Source organism: Aspergillus fischeri, genomic scaffold (assembly GCF_000149645.3).
Source record: "Aspergillus fischeri NRRL 181 1099437636265 genomic scaffold, whole genome shotgun sequence".
In the NCBI taxonomy this organism is placed as follows: domain Eukaryota; kingdom Fungi; phylum Ascomycota; class Eurotiomycetes; order Eurotiales; family Aspergillaceae; genus Aspergillus; species Aspergillus fischeri.
The window spans coordinates 1,643,876-1,661,689 of NW_001509761.1; the positions used below are offsets into that span (position 1 = coordinate 1,643,876).

Consider the following 17,814-nt stretch of genomic DNA (forward strand, 5'->3'; position numbering starts at 1 on the left):
AGTCGAAGGAAGAGAATAAGTTGGTTGGACTTAGGTACAGGGAGAATGGCTTTATATCATACCCATTCATTTTAGCCGGGTCTACAGCAAATGAGACTGGATATCGTGATCGTTCCAGGACCAGACCGTGACATGCTGGTGCCAGAAGAGAATCAAGTCTATGCCATCCAGCTACCCAGTAGGATAGGCCGTCTACGCGCCTCGTTGAGCGAGATAGATTGCGTACCAGTGATGTAGCTTGCAAACGAGGCCTAAACGCTGCAAGTGAAAATTGCCGGTGAATAATGCAACATATACGGAGTAAAATATATCGTCGGAAACTCGGATGGCCCCAGGCTAGATTGCACCATAAGAACGACAGAATCACAGGATAGACAGGAAGACTCCACGTCAGTGTCGAAGGTCACGGACAACGGCAGGGATATTGATGTGCCGAAGATAGGTGGATATAGAGCATGATGCATGACTAGACTGATTTCCCCGGAAAAATCCTTGCAGCTGTCGGCTGTTCGTGCATTTACTCTCCGCACTCTGCAGGATACTCTCTTGTGTCCAAACTAAGAAAGGAAAGGTCCAGCCAATGCTGAGATCGCCCCGCAAATTGTATGCCCGGGTATTCGGTACCCCTTGCCGGCAGGCCTGAAGAAACTCCCCGTGTTTCATCCCTCTGCCACAGATGCCGTGGTCATATGAGCAAGGTTTGGGGGGAAGGAGACGCTATTGCGCAATACAGGCTATTTAAATAAATTCGTCATTGCAACGTCTTGGGCTGGCATATCTTCGTGATGGGATAACTCAACGTCGCTTTTCGTATTCCACAAATGACGATGCTCTTCCACGCCGTGGCTACTGGTGGACAATCTTGGACGCTGGGAAGTCATCAGACCAGGCACAGGCCCCTCGAGGTTTAGTCTGTGAAGAAGGCTATCACGGGAGAATGTCGATACATACTGAATAATTTCCGGGGTGGCCGTAGCCCAAAACTCTCGTTTAGGGAACCTGCAGCCAAGGCTAGTATGTTAGTGCTTCATCTATACCATCATATTGCCGTATCTCTTATCTCAGTCCTATGAACAGCCGTGCCATGACCCATGTGACGATGAAGGCACAACGCAAGCATTTCAGATGTCCTAGGCTATAAAATGCCTTGATTATCACAAAGGGAAGTTTGTAGCCAAGGTTGGATTCATAGCCACAGTGCAGGTGCTGTTAAGGAATGAGACAGAGTCTAAGAGGCACAAGCATCGCTGAAGGACGGAGGCTGCGTGCTGGACAACCACATTAAGGCTTGCTTGGTGAATAATAGTGGGCTTTAGGCAGCTTAGACAGGCAAAGGCATACAACGAAGCCAAAAAAAGGAGGAAAAACATACAATAGTAAGGTATGTATATGTTGGTGCTCACCCATCCTAGCATCTGTTCTTGCCACTTTGCTACCTATGTTCTAGCAGCCTTCAGGTGAATATCAAGACACCTAAATATTTTGCACCTAATAATTAAGAAGCCATGTTTTAGTAAAAGCACATAATGACACCTATATAAGAGAGAGAAGTGGCTTAAGCCTATGATATATCTATCTTACTTCTACTCCTTTATCCCTATCTCAAAACTAATCAGATAGTATACATACCTGATGGGTGAGGATTGGTTGTCGCTGGGACTTGTTAGGTAATTTGGCTGCAATACAATACTATGCTCTCTTCGTCCACTCTCTCTCTCAGTATAATTTGCATATAGAAATATTACGATTGCAGTGCAGACAAAAACGCAGAATTGCCCATAGAAGATTTTTGTAGACTATGAAACACAATCCCGTACAATGAGGCAGCACCTTATAATAAGCTAAGTCAGAACTGTCCAGTAGCCTGGCTGCGTCCAAGTAGGAGGCAACTGCTGACTATGGGGTCTCCAGCACTGAATATTACCTCAGGATATTAAGCCTGGCGCTTCTGCTTGCCACACTTGGTCAAACATTCCTCAACCTTGATGGCCATGGTCGCAGGAATAGCATGCCGGACCTTGTCAATATCCTCACCAGCGATGGTCTCCCCAAATGTGGCAGCAATGACCTCATCACTGAATGAAAATGTCTGTGCAGCGACAATACCCACGGCAAACTCATCCGAGGTAAAGGCTGCGGTGAAATTGGCAGGCTCACAGTCTGGGTTCACTTGCGTGTGAAACGACCCGGCCGGAAAGACGGTCAACATGCCAGGGCCGAGCTCGGCACGGATGACCCGTTGGTGGCCTTCAGAGTCAAGGACGCCCGTCTCCGGAACCATTTCAGACAACACACGCCCCGACGTAATGGCGAAGAGCTCAGTTGCACGAGGATGCAGGTGCAGGAAGCTCATGCTGCATGCTATTGAGATGCATTAGCGTAACTTCAACAAGTAGAGCCAATTTCGGTCAAGAATACCTGGCAATTGCGAGATGCTGAAGGATGCACCAGTGCCTACAAGGGCGGGAAAATTCTCGCTGGTGGCCACTGGAAGCGAGGCTCCGGCGAAATTGAAGACAAAGTCTTCATCCTTTGGGAGGAGCTTGTAACGTTCGATAGCACTAAACAATCAGATCATTCGTTTTGCACCATTGAGACCTTGTCGAGGAACTTACGTGTCTGCAAGTCGCAGCTGAGCTGTCAAGCTAAGTTCCGATGTCGAGCGCTTCGTGATCGGTTGAGGTGCTGTCCTCGCCAAAGGGGCAAAGGCGAGCATCACCGCGACGACGGAGTGTAGGGGAAATTCAGGAAGCATGATAGTTGTTGGAGTTGGGATATTGAGAGGAGGTCTTGTTGTTGTCAGTAACAGGTGATGATAATTTGTTATTTAGGAGGCACGAGGGTCCTTCTATATATATGTACCGACATAGCTCTTCATTCCAGCACTGATATCATACCCAACTAAACTACCAGAATGTATTCCAAATGGTATCCTTCAGCCTTGCTCATCTACTACGTATACGCATCATAGTAGTCCCAAGCAAATTTCCAATACGCACAGCTCAGCCCCCTTCCTTGGCCCTCAATCGGATGGCCATCGCAGGAATGACTGTCAGCATGTGGATATTGGCGTATCGGCGGCTTGGGCGTATTAGTAATACGCCGTGGCTCAGCCCTGTCAGCCCTATGATCTGAATCTGATCGATCCCTCCCAGCGTGCATCCCCACAATGGAGCGTGTCATGGCTTGTAGATAGTCGTATGCACTAGCCCTATCCTCGTTTACGACAGCGTAATTCCTTCTAGAACCTAAGACATGGCGAATCTGGGCCATACGGCGCTGCTTTGTAATAATACTACTTTGCATGACATTGCTGCACCAAGACCTGACGTGAGCTTCTTTGATGTCTGCGAGAACAACCTCAATCTGGTGATGACGGGTTCGAATATAAAGGTGACAGACAGCGATGAGGCTGTCTGTCCATCTTCAATACCATCAACAAATACTCTTGAAAAATCTATCAAACATCTGAACGGATTCCTTGACGGCATCCACAAAGGTTACGATGTTTACATACCTCCAACACTTCGCTATCCTGGTGCTCGGAGTTAGATTGGTCACGAGTCAAGCTATTGCAGCTGCAGCGACACAGTCGACCGGATGGAATGCGAGTTTCGAGCTCAGCCCGAAGCAGCTCGAATTGGCCAACCTGACAAGCGACCAGGGCGCCATCATCAACACTATCACCAATTTTGACCGGTCTCAGCTTGCCAATGGTGGAGCCCATGAGGATGACTTCTACAATGTCCGGGGCCTGCCCAGGGACCAATGGCCCACAGAGCCTGGGAAGACAATCAAGCTCCAGGAGTTCACAGATCCTTCACCGTTCTCCATCCCGGCAAAGACGGCCATGTCCCGTATCATCTATAGCACGACAAATGCAAATGGTACTCTGATCCCTGCTTCCGCCTATATCCTTTGGCCATTCCAGCCAAAAGTTCTCCGACAACGCAAAAACCACAACAACTCTGGGTTATCATCCGCGCCCGTTGTGCTATGGACACATGGAACCTCGGGCTTCTACGCCAATGGAGCTCCCTCGACACACCGTGGCCTTTTCTACGCGGACATTGTGCCTTTTGCGCTGGCCGAGGCTGGATACGCTGTTGTTGCCCCAGACTATGCCGGACTCGGCGTGGACGTCTCGTGGGATGGAAGTCACGTTCCGCACCAGTACTTTGTTCGCGAAGCTGGTGCTCACGACGCTCTGAACGCTTTGAGAGCAGCGCGGGAGTCCTTTCCCAGCCACCTTTCCAGCGAATATGTTGTCATGGGCCACAGCCAAGGCGGCGCGGTTGCCTGGGGCCTGTCTGAAATTCTCGCGCGGAACGATAGCAATAACAAGTTTGAGGATATTGGGCAGGGTTATCGCGGTGCGGTTCTCGCTGCTCCGCCAACTGATGCGCTATCGTTTACCTCTGCAGGTTTCCTAGCGTGGATTGCGAAGGATCTGAGCCAGATTTACCCGTCTTTCAACCTGAGCGACTGGTTCACGCCTCTTGGCGTGAGTAGAATAGAACTCCTGAATCAGATTGAAGGATCCCAAATGGTCACATTTGCCATGTTCAGTCCTGAAGAGGCGATCTTGCAGCCTGGTTGGCACGAGACTTGGTACGCCAAAGCTTTCAAGCAACTCACGAACCCTGGAAAGCGGCCCTTCAAAGGACCAATTCTTCTCGTGCAGGGAACAGAAGACCCAATAGTGCCATATGACTCGACAAAGGCTACAATGCAAGAGACATGCAAGAGCTACCCGGGGGATATGGAACTTTTGGCTGTACCCCAGGCAAGTCATTTCGCCGCCATCAACGCGGCGAAGCAGACCTTGTTGCGGTGGATTGAGGATCGATTCGAGCACCGACCTGTGGACAGGCGTGGTTGTGTCGAGTCCCAGTTGGGTAGCCTGTTGCCTCTTGAGTACTATCAGGTGCGTTCAAATTCTTTCCCGCTATGGGCTGGGGAGTCACATTGGTCTTATGAATTACCGACTGCATTGTGATTTTGAAACTGGGGAAGGGAGGAAATGAAGCATGAATTGAGTTGGTCAGCCAGAGAAAGTCCCTTAGCTGGGCCCATTTTGATGTTTGTATTGTTAATATATTATCATTCCCTGGGATAGATAAAGTACACCGAGGCCAGTTCTATATCACACTCTCCTACTACGATGCTGCAAATAGAGTCATATAATACGCTTATATACGCCATGCCACAACCCTTATCCAGAACTGTAACCCTATGTCCATGTTGACTTCGTTGATAACCACAGCCTCAAACACGCTGCGCATGAATAGTAATCGGCATAAAATAATTATTTCAAGATCTACCAGTGCGAGGCACTAGGAGTTAGCTCCCGCTTAACTAAGTACATGGTCTCGGGCCACCACGTTTGTCCAATATCTGCTGACTGGCTCGGCAGATCCTGAGTCTTCATTAATGATACAACCTGGCCAAGCTCCCACTCTCCAATATCACTAATCCACCAGACGCCATCCAATAAAATAACAAGGACCAGCCAATGGGCAAAGATATCCATTGCTAGTAAATGCGCCGCGTCGAGCAGCGGTACCTCCGTCCCGGGTGAGTCTCGTGCCATCCAATTCTCAGCCCTCGCCTCCGCGGAGGGTGAATCAAGCACTGACTGGACCAGATTAAGATACTCAGCCGGTGCTTTGTTAAGAAAAGACATGATGATCCGTCGGAGTATCTGCGGCGACTCCATCGAAGTGACACTGATCATGTATCTTGCGACCCATGGTGAGACTCTACATAATCCACCACCTGATGTTGGCTGATATCTTGGTGGCTCGACGCTTGTGCTACCTTCTCTTCTGGACAGAGCTGCACATGCACATCTCTCAAGTACGGATACAGTTTCCAAGCACGCCTGTAGCTGTAGTGAGTCGGCTGCACAAAGTTCGGACCTTTTCAAAAGAGCGGTTGTCAATTCAGCTCTCCTGCGTAGACTCTCAAGAGCTCGATTAAATGTAGATGCGACTAGAGGCAGAAATAGGCGCTTCGTGTTCTCGGATGGACCATCCTCTGGTGATAAACCATCTGTACTACAAGAACCCAGACTCGGTAATTCTGATCGTGCATCTAGAATCGGGCTGGAGGTGGCGGTACAAATTTCATCTGCGCCGGCCACAAGACCGTTGAGAATTGCAGTCGACGCTGTATGGGCAGCGCGTGTGAATGAGATCCATTGTGAGTGTTGCGGAAGCACCTCATTTGGCAGCCGCTGCCTACACTTTTTTGCAGCGGCCGCAAGATGCACTCGGATGGAGTGGCTAGCAGAGGCGTACAAGACCATCAATGCTGCGTTTGCAAGGACGTGATCGTACGAATCCGAGTTCTGCATGGTCGTTTGTATGTGGCGCAGGGAAGCCTGGTGATGGCGCTCCGCAAGCGCAAGTAGCTTCTGAATATCCATTAGGGTCTGGGGGTCCAGACGCGCTTGGGCTCGTTTAGCTATATCGTGCGAATTGCAAGCTGCTGCCAGGGCTAACAAGGATGACATGACCACATCGGAACTGAAAGCAAGATTTGGCACCCCTACCGAAAGAGCGTAGAGATCAAGATCATCGACAGGTATAGATCGGCTGGTGTGCGTGAGGTAGTGGCTCAAGAGACCGAGTTCTATCGTATCAAGAGTACCAGGAGTGTGCCTAGTGTGCCTATTGAAAGGTGGTCTTTCATCCGTACTCAGACTTGAAAAGGAGGCAGGTTGTTCACCAGACAAAGGACTGGGAACCGAGGACTGATCACTCGAAGGTGCTAACGGCGACACACAGTCCGGGACTACAGTACTGGGAATCGGTGGGGAGACAGGCAAACTGGGAACAGGGAGTTGAGTCGATCCCTGCTCCATTGACACGTTGCCATCACTGAAAGGGTTCTGGTACCGACATGTATACATGCGCTTGGCACATCTGGAGCAGCTCGGTCTCAACTCATCGCACTGGGGCGATATGATCAGAACACTGCGTGTAGAGTCATTGAGATGGAGAAACGACCTACCTTCTTCCGCTGGTGCTTACATCTGAGGCAACCGTCCCTAGATTTCTTGTGTGTTTTCCGGAGTCTGAATCCGGTCGCCTGCAGTTCCAGGAGCGTCGTATCGCCAGCCATATTGTCGACGCCACTAGATTTCGCGAATCAAGATATCGGCATAAAGGGGAATCGGGGCGTATTAACCAAGTCGTGTCAGAGCCGGTCTTCCATGTCTGTCGAGAAACCCTTGGGAGCAACTACCGAATTTCGACTCGGGGTCCCATTCTGGAGTCTTCTTTGAGGCTGAAAGTGCATCAGCCCCACGAATGATGACACTCCCAAGCAGAATCAGCACTAATATGTCCCACTCCCGCCTATTAGGAGGATCAGTCATTCGTGGGAGGCAAACTATTCGCCCCCAGCTATTCCAAATCATGTCCGAACTTAGATTAGCTTATTCTGACAGCCGTTGGCCTTTGTCATTGTTCTCTTCTTTAGTCAGTATAGTCTCCAAATATCGTCTCTCCTATCGACCCTTTGATACCTACCTAAGAATAATTAGATAATATACCATGAGAAGCATTAGCAAATATTTATACTTGATTAATCTTAATAAATATGATAATAAAGAGATTAAAATGTAATTCTTCTATAAACATCTAACTTCAAACACGGGAAGCTCTAATGCTCTATGTTCCGAACCTCGAGTTCCTGAGAGCGCCAACTACGTAGCTCCCGGACACCTTGCATGAGCGCCATCATGTGCATTTCCTGATAGCCAGCATGCCTCGAGGTCAGTCGTGGACAACCAGCGACGGACGGCGCTGCCGTCAGGGCCTGAGACAATCCAGGTGCCGTCTCCTAGGGGCTCGAAGTCATAGTTATCACGCGAGTATGCCTCGAAGCGGCCGCGGGGTGTACCTGTGCGTAGGTCGATGCTATAGTGGTGGTGCCACTCCTTATCGTCCTTCTCGCCCCCGATCGTGACGACCGCGATGCCCGCATTGAGGAAGCCGCCATTCCAGTCCACACGTGCTTCATCATCCCCAAAATACTCGTAGCCAAATGCTTCGACTGGTACCCGCAGTACTACCTCGCCACTAAGAAAGACATGAAAGGCGACGTCATACCGGCCATGGTCGACCGTCATGAACCACTGGCCATCGGGCGCCACGTCGACCAAGCAGCGATCGTCCCACCCATAAGAGTGTAAGTCGATGTCAGCGCCAGTGAATGCTGCTCGGTATAATTTAACGCCGTCCTGGCCCTCGCCTACGTCTAGCAGGATATGCCGCCCGTCGGGATGTAGGACGAGCTCGGCTCCCTCCCCAACGCTATCCAGCTCTGTCCTAGCGACTTCCTCGCCTGTGTCGGCGCGTAGCACGACTAATATATCAGGGCCCCGATCGGCCATCGCGTCGGGGCGATACACCCACACCCAGGCCCCGTCCAGAGAGAACATGCAACTGGGATCACGCAAGTAGCGCTGGATGGAGCGAGGTTCTAGGTCATAGTGCCATAGCAGGTCACTGTTCTGGCTGATGCACACCACGCTGTGGGAGGTAGTGTAAACAGCCCAGTCCAGGCTCGGCGCCACCGCATGGTTCGGTCGCTTGTCAGAGCTCTCGACCCTGTAGGTCGCCGACGGCTCTAGAGGCCCGTACACGCTACCAGAAACATGGTAGGCACGTATCTCCCCATGTAGATAGCGCGTGGTTGTCAGCTTCATATCTGCTGATTATCCCTGACGTGGGCTAAGTCGACAGTCAACCTTGGATGGCCAGGGAGTCTGGTAACCGAAATCCGAGTGGAATAGACCGTTTTCGCAACAGAGTTTTGTGTGACAAATACAGTAGTGGATAGTCAACTAAATATCTGGTAGCTAACGGAAAATGTCAAGATGTCTGATTACTACCTACCCCTGAATCTTGGCAAATTTACAACGTAATTCGCAAGCGAGCCTGCGACCCAACTAAAGTCATAATTTTGATTTGCATATACTACCATCTTCCAGCATCCACTGTAAATTACTGGAGCCCGATTCAGTAGAGTACTGGCGTAATTGTGATCTCCACCGCGGCCGATGTTTTAGGTTCAATAGGGCGTTGCGTGGCCTATATCAACGGTCAACCTACACGCCTCTAAAGCATTCGGCCTAGTACAGAGTGGATCGAAATTAATTTGACCACTCTTTTCACATTAACGTAATCGGACACCGAACGGGCCACGACACCGAGCGGGCCATCGGAAACCATGATTTTGATTTTGGCCGACGCCAAAAAACCATAAGATATCTTACTACCACACAGTCAATTTAACAGAAATTTTTGAATTATCTGGATCTACTAGGGCAGCTGGTTCTAATATGACTAATTTAATGGCAGTTATTGCATTGTGGTGGCGCATGCTTTCTGGGAACTGATTCCACTAAGTCCATTGCCTGCATGGCTTCTTGAGCAAGTTGCTGACCTTCAGATCCTGTCAGAATACCCCTAGTAGTAATAAAAGATCTTAGGGCTGTATGCTTCTGTTTTTGCTTTTTATTTACTGTGTGAAGCTCAGTTATCTAGTGTTGTAATAGAATGACTTTATACATGGTGGATTCAGCTGCTTTTGCCAGCTGATGAACTGCTTTATTTAGTGGGCTTTCAGAGTTACAACTAATAAGTTATTTAATAAGCTGCATCTGCTTTTGTACCTCCGCAGTAGTATAAGGAGTTTTTGCTATCTATTCCCTGTCTCCATCTAAAGGCCCATGAGCAGTAGAGGGTGGTGTGATATACTTAATGGTAAGCCTATCCAACACCTGTTGATGATTCAATGGAACTAGTCCAGAAGCCCTAAATCCACTGCTGATATTAGAAGGTGATAATGCTTTTCATGCTTCCTTGTAGAGATCCAGAAAGTTCTCTTTATTAATATGATGAATGCTATTTTGAATACTGCGCATCACCTCTGCACTATATACCTTCTTTAGGGGTGCAAAGCAGCCAATATTAAGTGGCTGCAGTTTATCAGACGAATGGGAAGGCATATATAAAGGAATGATTTGATGATTCTTGCAGAATAGGTCAAACTCTGCAGATTCATGGCTAGTATGACCATCAAGTATCAGAAGCCAATATTTTCCTTATGCACGCGTCATAGTATGCTTCTCAAAGACTTTTTCCAACCATGATAAGCCAAGCCCATTATTAGTCCATCCATTATCGCTCACACCAATCAGCCAGTCAGGGTCTATATCTTGATACCATTGAGACTGATGGACCTTGCCAGAGAAGATGATCATGGGGGGCAGAGGCCACCCAGAAGCATTGATACATTCAATGACAGTAACCCATTCGCGATTCCCTGGCTGTACAGCTTGTACGCGGCTTGTTCAATAGCAGGATGCAGTAATGACCTTTGCTGTATAGGCTACACCCATTTAAAAGCCAGTCTCATCAAAGTTGTAGATATCCTGTTCAAGAATACCATATTTTACTATAGTATTCTGAACAAGATCAAACCACTAGTTAATGATCTCAGGATCCTCACATTTTGCGCGTTGATAATCATACTTGTGAGTATACTTGGATGTGAGCTCATCATGTCATTTAATGAATCTAGTGATCCATCTTTCACTGACAGATTCCCCATTTCTCTCATGTAGTAGTATATCCGCCATCTTACATACCATAGCATGAGTAGGTAGAAGACCTCGCTCATCCATATCTAGAATCCACTTCTTTAGGGATGCTTCTTCTAGATTAGTAAGCTTCTGGCAGTTTGCTTGTATATCAACCCGTGCTTTTCAACCACTGATTTAATAGGTAAGGGTAGACCTTAGTATGTCGTATGCTGCTGCTGCAGCTCATATGCTTTTAAACTGGCCATTTTTATATGCTTTGACTGCAAGGCTGATTCTATCTTCTAATACAAGCACTGATTCTTCTTATTTTGATGCCATGTAGGATGGAAAAATTGATTCAGTCATTGGAAGATCCAGGGGTGGGAGAAGTGACCCGCTCAGTGTCGTGGCCCGTTCGGTGTCCGATTACGTTATTAGTAGAGGCTTACGCCATCAGGAGCTGTTGAAGCAGTTGTTCCCCTGCAAACAACTGACAACTAGCTAGGGCGGTCGTTTGCCGATGATTTCGCTCGTTGAGGTCGAATAATATCGAACTGAAGTCACGGACAACATAGCGCTCTCAAGCCGGAGAGTCGACTTGTTATAGAACACAGTCGGTGCAATTGCCCCAAGCCACTACTACGGGCCAGATGGGCAGATATACAGTAGCTGCAAGAGAACAGGCCATACGGGAGATGACCCTCCCATCTCGCTCAGCACGATGCCATCATCAGGCTCTCGAACTCCATCTCATTTGAAGTGCGCTTTCTGGAGTCACGCTTTTCTTTGGTTTGATGAATGCTATTGACACCAGACTCGGTCCATTGTCAGTAGTTACCGGTAGAAGGAGTAGACCCCATGTGAGAGTGCGAGTGCGAGTGCAAGAATGAATGCTGCATAAGTTATAATCACCTTCGATCATATGCTCTCAGAACGCACCGGAACTCCAAACCATGCAAAGATAATCAAAGGGAGATTGACCGTCCTTGAGTCCTTGACCTGGAGAACTATCTAAGGCTGTATGCACCGCCATTAAGCCAGCGCCAAATACCGGTGGAGCATCCTCTGAATGGCTGCCTGGAGAGCCTGAATGCCTGCGCTCGTGATGATCCCCGTTCTTGGCACCAGTAACTCCTCGTTTGCCTGCGACAGAGTTCTTGATCTACTCCATATTTTCTCGTCTTCTCTTAGATAACTTGCCTCTGATGATCTCGATCTCCTCACATGGCGGAAAATATAGCAGACACCTCTGCGGTGCCCTCTGCAGAGCCAGCTGCTGCGCCTGGTGATGGTTTTTGTCCCCCCACCACGACTGAGGGGACAGAAGTTGCCAGGAACAATGACGTCACAGTAGCGGATCGGGAGAAAGCAGCTCGTCTTATTCAGGTACGGAGTACATCTTCTATTTAGTTGCCATAAGCAGCATTGTTCTGATTTTTGTTTATGTGTTTTACATGTTTAACCTGACGGTGTAGAGAACTTATCGCGGATATCGAACGCGACGTGAACTACAGGGGTTGGGGCTGAATGCATCTGCGCGATGGTCTGAGGTAATGCCCTTTTGAGGATCATACTCCGACCAGACTCCTTACATCTTCTGTCAGGCTTTAAAAGAAGCAAGATGGCGCGAGCTCTATCGTCCCTCCGTTTCGCCAGAGGGCGCAGGCGCAGACGCCTCAAAACAAGTGCACCAAAAATGGGAAAGAGTCGTCAGCGTCGCCATGCAAGCCGGCAGTGATGACGGCAAGTTCAGGAACGAGGCCGATTCTTCAAATCTGCCCACAGCTAGTCCAATCGCTACAGGGCGATCCTCGGAAAATGCGCCAGCGAATGCTTCTTCCACTTCCAGATCGCGATTTCTCCATTCATTTCCCATACTCCACCACGGAGTACCATCTGAGAAGATGGCCAAGATGATGGATCAACGGTACTTTCTCGAGATGGTTGATCTCAAGCATCGTCATGGCAGCAACCTGCGCAAGTATCACAATTATTGGAAAAACTGTCCCTCGACCCAGAATTTCTTCTACTGGCTTGATCATGGCGAGGGGAAAAATTTAGATTTGCCTGAATGTCCCCGTGCGAAGCTGGAGCATCAGCAAGTGCGCTATCTCAGCCGGGACGAGCGGCTGAATTATCTGGTCACGGTAGACCAGGCAGGTCTCTTCCGCTGGGCAAAGAATAACGAGCTTGTGTGCACGGATAGTACACGCTTCAAGGATAGTCTCAAGGGTGTTGTGCCGATTGATGAGGACGCGCCACAGTTCAGAGGTCATTCCGAGGCTGGTTATCCGGTTGCGTATTCGTCAAGCTCGTCTTCCATATCAACTCAGTCGCCGACTGATGAAGACTCAGCGGATGATAGTCCCAGCGAACAGATCAACCAAGGTTATGAGGAAGCAAAAGGGATCCACAAATTAGCCCATATCACACCGTCGGTGGTACGCGACCATTTTGCTCGCAAGCCCGCAAAGAGAAAGGACATGTGGTTATTTGTGAGGCGACTTCTTCCTATCATCAGGCACCTAGAGCGACCCATGACTGACAATGACACAGGTCGCGGACACTTCATTTCGTCTGTACATCGGTATCAAGGAAAAGGGAGCCTTCCAACATTCCTCATTTCTACGCGGTGCGCGCGTTGCGGCGGCAGGTTTGATCAAGATCTGGAACGGTCGGCTACGCAGTGTAACGCCTTTGAGGTAAATTAATATTCCTTTCTTCGCTCTCGACAGATGAGACAGCAATAAATACTTACGTTTCAGTGGCCATTACCGTCCGCCGTCGGCCAATTTCCGCGCCTTCGTTCACGCCTTGCAGGATCAAGGTGTGGATATGTCCCATGTTTCCATCACAAAATCGTACGCCATCCTTGCAGGCATGGAGGGATACGTTCGGACGAAGCACAAATTGCGAGCCCTGCATGAGACACTGGATGGTTCAAAACAGAAACTTCTTCATGGGCGACAGAACGATAGACATGTTGAGTCGGATGCACAGGTGTCGGACGAAAAATCCATCCATAAAGACCAGGCCGAATGTTCATCCGCAGTGGCTAATGAAGAAAGCTTGAGTGTGAACGATAAGAAAGGGGACGGTCGGACGTTGCCTGCAAGGGTGAAGATCCACCAGGCCTCCGCTTCGCAGGATCCGATAAACCCCAGTGATCAACCTGCTACCATGCCAGATGATGATCAATGATACCCAGAATGCGTAGATATTTGATGTTAGAACTGCCATGGATATTGGCCCCTCTGACCAGCCAAAGAGTCATCGGCCGTAGTCATCTCAATGAGAATACATAATTCTGACTATTTCCTTCGAATAGGCCATTTTTCATGTTGTATAGTCCATTGACAATGCGCCTTCTGAAAGATCAGGCTGTGATTTCGTACGACATATCTGCAGCTCTCGGCGCCAACCTCAACGAATGAAGTGCTAGCAGCAAAGACCAACTCGACCATTGTACCAGCTGGAATAAGCGCGGAGCAATAGAAAGCGCGTCCCAGATCTATCAGTTTATAGAAAGATGATCCATGCTACGGATCAGGTTCTCTAGACCTTCGGCCTTGAATTCGGATCCTGCGGCGGACTCGCTAGGAACTGGAACATGGTGCACGACATAGTCTGCAGATAGAGAGGAAATATCTGTGGCAGTCCAAAGAGTGGTGTTCAGTTGTTTAAAAATCACGGTCACCTTTGTGGGTATGAGCGACTCGTCGAGTTTGCTCGCCTTGAGTACAAGCTCAATCGTCCTGAGAAACGCTGTGCACAGCCTGCCCCAACCAAGACTCATATGCCAGAGACCCACCACACAGCTCTCCAAGATAAGACTCCATTTCGGCTCCTGGGGTTCCAACTGCGATATTGTATGGACCCCTGCCAGGCAGAAATAGTGAAGGAACACAAGAGGAATTGACTTCCATCCGTGATGTTGTTTGTACCGCAGAATGAGAGACCCAACAGCATCTAGGGCCCGAGACTTTACACTCCAGGGATCGAACCATGCCAGATTCGATTCGTCATTGCGTGTCACCTTTGAATATAGGATAAACATATCACCTAGAAATACAAGGGTGGCTTGGTAGTACAAGCTAATAGTGATTGTTAGGACCACTTCTTAGAAATCAGAAATGTGGTCGAGGGACTCACTGCAAACATAGTATATGTGGGGTTGTGTTGGATTGGGGCATCGCACATGACGGCAGGCTGCTCATCCAATCGCATAACTTCTGATGTTGCTGACGAGCGTACTGCCAATCGTCGCTTGAAATGCCGGTCTTCGAAAATTTAATGCCCGCTATAGCAATCTCATGAACAATCATCACGAGAGCGCTGCGGTAGCAGGCGGCAGTGTAGTAAAAAGGCTGTTGAACCGGAAATTTAAAAGGGTAGGGGCTCCACTCGGCGCCTTCATCCAGTACTGCCGCCTCGTGTAGGGAGAAGCATACAGCTGGCGGCTGTTCCCAAACTGGCATCTTCCTATAAACCTGTGCAGCTAGCCTACAGGCAAGTTAACAGAGCTGAAGAGGCATTGAACGGGGTCCGGAATATCTCACGCTTGCACGTCGAATACGGCCCAAGCGACCAGTTTATGGCATCTTGATATTGGGCCTAGCTCATCCCGGTCAACGTTGCTGTAGAGATACGCCGGTGACTCGCAGTGTAGGTCTAGTTTGTGACATAGCTCTGCGCCGTGAAGGATATATTTCGTTCCCAGTCTATCGATACCCAGAGTACAACAAAGGATGCCAATCAAGATACTGGACTGCGCAACTGGGAGGTTCAGCTGGTCCTTCTCGATTTGCCAGAGGTGCTGAATCTCAGCGTATAACTTTTTGCCAAGTGATTTTTCCTCTTGTCGATCGGTTATCCGGTCCAAACTGTAGGAGGAGCTCTGCATCAAAGTCAGTCGACGGATACGACGATGGAGCGAGTGACATTACACAGCCAAAAAAGAGAAGGGTGTGGACCAACAGTGGAGAGCAGAATTTCCTGGACCCACTCGCTAGGTCTCTGAGAAACAGATGCTGATCAACAAGTTGCCATGTGGGATTTTCCCACGCGAAATAGAGCGAAAGAAGATGGCTTGCGACCTCATCGTCCACAAGAGAAGTCCAAGCTCGAATGCCCTTGGTCCGGAGTTGTGGTTCTTGGCATAAGTGCGACGTTCTACTGCCATTCCTCCTCGCCCATGCCATATGCATGCGATGCAAAGACAGTCCTGGGTTTGGCGGAGAAGGCTGTTGCTCAAACAGCGACTTCGAGCCGAGGAACGAAGAGAATACTTCTGGTGAAGCAAGAAAGTGTTTCTGTCACAACTTTAGCACGGCCAGACACGGGACAATAAGAAAGCGCGGCGATAGGGGCAAGCAGAGAGACTAACATGGAATATCTCCTCGATGGAGGTGCGACCTTCTTTTCGGCTTTCGTCGTAGATCCGTCGCAGCACTGATTCGTAAACCTTGACCTTCGCTCGGGCACATTCAATCGCAAGCTGCTGTCTTTCGCGTTTGGAACAAGAATAAGTACAGGCAATTTTCAGTAGCCGACACTGTTTGCAAATCGGTTTTGAGCCGTCACACTTGGTTTTGCGCTCACGACATAATTCACAGGCGCGCGGTGTGCGTTGGCGGCTGATTGGGGTAGAGCCCAATCGCGGAATGGGAAGCTTAGGCGCAGGCGAAAGCGTTGCAGGTCTGCTGCGTTCTATGACAGACAGTTGTTGCCCGCTGGAACTCGAGGGACTTGGGAGCTGATCGACAGGCTCTTGCGATCTACTGTTGGTGGCCGTTGAATACATAGTTGCGAGAGACTTGGCATCTTTGGCCACGATAACTTGCAGCGGTTCCGGCGCGATTGGAATTGCGATTCAGTCAACAGTGGCGGCTACATATTAGACAGTACCTAGACGAGAATTCGATTCTGATCGACATTGCCTTTGATACTATACCATATGATCGTCATCTCATTGAGGACTGCGACAACGATGGTTGAATCAGTACGGGTAGGTGCAGAGATGGACACCCCATCACAGCCAGAAATAATTGGATTGAGACATGCCAAGCCTGGCCCAGCTTATTACATCATTTCTCATTTTTCGGTACAAATTATTGGATCGGAATTAGCGACATTGACCCATTGACCCATTGACCCTGGGGAGGTTGGTGCGGTCCACTCGGGCGAGAATTGGAGAAGAGAATACAGTAAACCCCTGATATAAGCAAATAATTCAGACAACCCCTTTTGCTTCCTTATATCGAAATTTCCTTATAACGTAATTCCCGGCCAAGCGAGACACCCGGCCAAGCGAGACACCCCATCCAAAATCGCGTCTTCCTACCTACATAACAACTTCAACCACCTACCATGCCACCAATTCGCTCTGAATCTCAACAGAAATCGGCCAATCAGGAGGGCAGGATCTTATTAGCTCTTGATGATATTAAAAATGGCCGCATCAAATCTCTCCGTGCAGCAGCGAAGTTATATGAGATACTGCCTGCTACACTACACCACCGCGCCCAGGGACGCCTTCCACGCGTTGATCAACGCCCCCCTGGTCATAAATTGACTAAATTAGAAGAGGATTCGCTTACTGAGTGGATTATCTCTATGGATACGCGTGGAGCAGCGCCTAGACCTGCTACTGTAGCAGAAATGGCTAATATCCTTCTTGCTGCGCGCGGAACCAACCCTTCGCCTACTGTAGGCAAGAATTGGCCATCAGCCTTTATTAAGCGACGTGATGAGCTTCGTACACGCTTTTCAAGACGTTATGATTACCGGCGTGCCCTAAATGAAGACCCAAAATCACTACGAGAGTGGTTTGCAACTGTACAATGCATTATTAATGAGAATGGTATCCAACCAGAGGATATTTACAACTTTGATGAGACAGGATTTGCAATGGGTCTTATTTCAGCGCAGAAGGTGGTTACTCGAGCTGAATACTATGGTCGGCGCTCAATATTACAGCCAGGAAATCATGAATGGGTTACTGCTATCGAGGCAATCTGCGCAGATGGCTATTCACTACCGCCATGTGTGATATTCAGGGCAAAGTGCTATTGCGGGTTGGGTTGATAGCCCTACAAAGACTGGCGGTTGAGGTCTCAAATATGGCTGGACTACTGATGAGATAGGGCTTTGCTGGCTACAAAAGCACTTTATCCCACACACCAATTCGCGTGTACGAGGGCGGTTTCAGCTTG

At 49.0% G+C, this 17,814-nt stretch overlaps 6 protein-coding genes across 6 annotated transcripts, besides 5 other annotated features; 2 read left to right on the plus strand and 4 right to left on the minus strand.

Moving 5' to 3' along the window:
• Positions 1 to 1,933: 1,933 nt before the first annotated feature.
• NFIA_006150 (germin family protein) lies at positions 1,934 to 2,755 on the minus strand (the record flags this gene model as incomplete). The annotated part of the gene is made up of 3 exons (XM_001259147.1): positions 1,934 to 2,361; positions 2,419 to 2,561; positions 2,616 to 2,755. 3 exons carry the CDS (start codon positions 2,753 to 2,755, stop codon positions 1,934 to 1,936), a joined length of 711 nt encoding a protein of 236 aa, XP_001259148.1.
• A 750-nt stretch (positions 2,756 to 3,505) lies between these two features.
• NFIA_006160 (putative secretory lipase) lies at positions 3,506 to 4,999 on the plus strand (the record flags this gene model as incomplete). The annotated part of the gene is made up of 1 exon (XM_001259148.1): positions 3,506 to 4,999. One exon carries the CDS (start codon positions 3,506 to 3,508, stop codon positions 4,997 to 4,999), a length of 1,494 nt encoding a protein of 497 aa, XP_001259149.1.
• Positions 5,000 to 5,320: 321 nt separating this feature from the next.
• Positions 5,321 to 7,128, minus strand: NFIA_006170 (putative C6 transcription factor; the record flags this gene model as incomplete). The annotated part of the gene is made up of 2 exons (XM_001259149.1): positions 5,321 to 6,895; positions 7,018 to 7,128. 2 exons carry the CDS (start codon positions 7,126 to 7,128, stop codon positions 5,321 to 5,323), a joined length of 1,686 nt encoding a protein of 561 aa, XP_001259150.1.
• Positions 7,129 to 7,714: 586 nt separating this feature from the next.
• Positions 7,715 to 8,719, minus strand: NFIA_006180 (uncharacterized protein; the record flags this gene model as incomplete). The annotated part of the gene is made up of 1 exon (XM_001259150.1): positions 7,715 to 8,719. One exon carries the CDS (start codon positions 8,717 to 8,719, stop codon positions 7,715 to 7,717), a length of 1,005 nt encoding a protein of 334 aa, XP_001259151.1.
• Positions 8,720 to 9,201: 482 nt separating this feature from the next.
• Positions 9,202 to 9,233: a microsatellite.
• Positions 9,234 to 9,406: 173 nt separating this feature from the next.
• Positions 9,407 to 10,903: a mobile genetic element.
• Positions 10,904 to 11,824: 921 nt separating this feature from the next.
• Positions 11,825 to 13,801, plus strand: NFIA_006190 (IQ calmodulin-binding motif protein; the record flags this gene model as incomplete). Its single annotated transcript, XM_001259151.1, has 5 exons — positions 11,825 to 11,986; positions 12,076 to 12,150; positions 12,205 to 13,095; positions 13,157 to 13,302; positions 13,366 to 13,801. The coding sequence occupies 5 exons, from the start codon at positions 11,825 to 11,827 to the stop codon at positions 13,799 to 13,801; spliced, it is 1,710 nt and encodes a 569-aa protein (XP_001259152.1).
• A 313-nt stretch (positions 13,802 to 14,114) lies between these two features.
• Positions 14,115 to 16,403, minus strand: NFIA_006200 (putative C6 transcription factor; the record flags this gene model as incomplete). The annotated part of the gene is made up of 5 exons (XM_001259152.1): positions 14,115 to 14,694; positions 14,753 to 15,103; positions 15,160 to 15,497; positions 15,547 to 15,912; positions 15,987 to 16,403. 5 exons carry the CDS (start codon positions 16,401 to 16,403, stop codon positions 14,115 to 14,117), a joined length of 2,052 nt encoding a protein of 683 aa, XP_001259153.1.
• Positions 16,404 to 16,731: 328 nt separating this feature from the next.
• Positions 16,732 to 16,755: a microsatellite.
• A 128-nt stretch (positions 16,756 to 16,883) lies between these two features.
• Positions 16,884 to 16,919: a microsatellite.
• A 95-nt stretch (positions 16,920 to 17,014) lies between these two features.
• Positions 17,015 to 17,665: a mobile genetic element.
• The last annotated feature ends 149 nt before the right edge of the window (positions 17,666 to 17,814 follow it).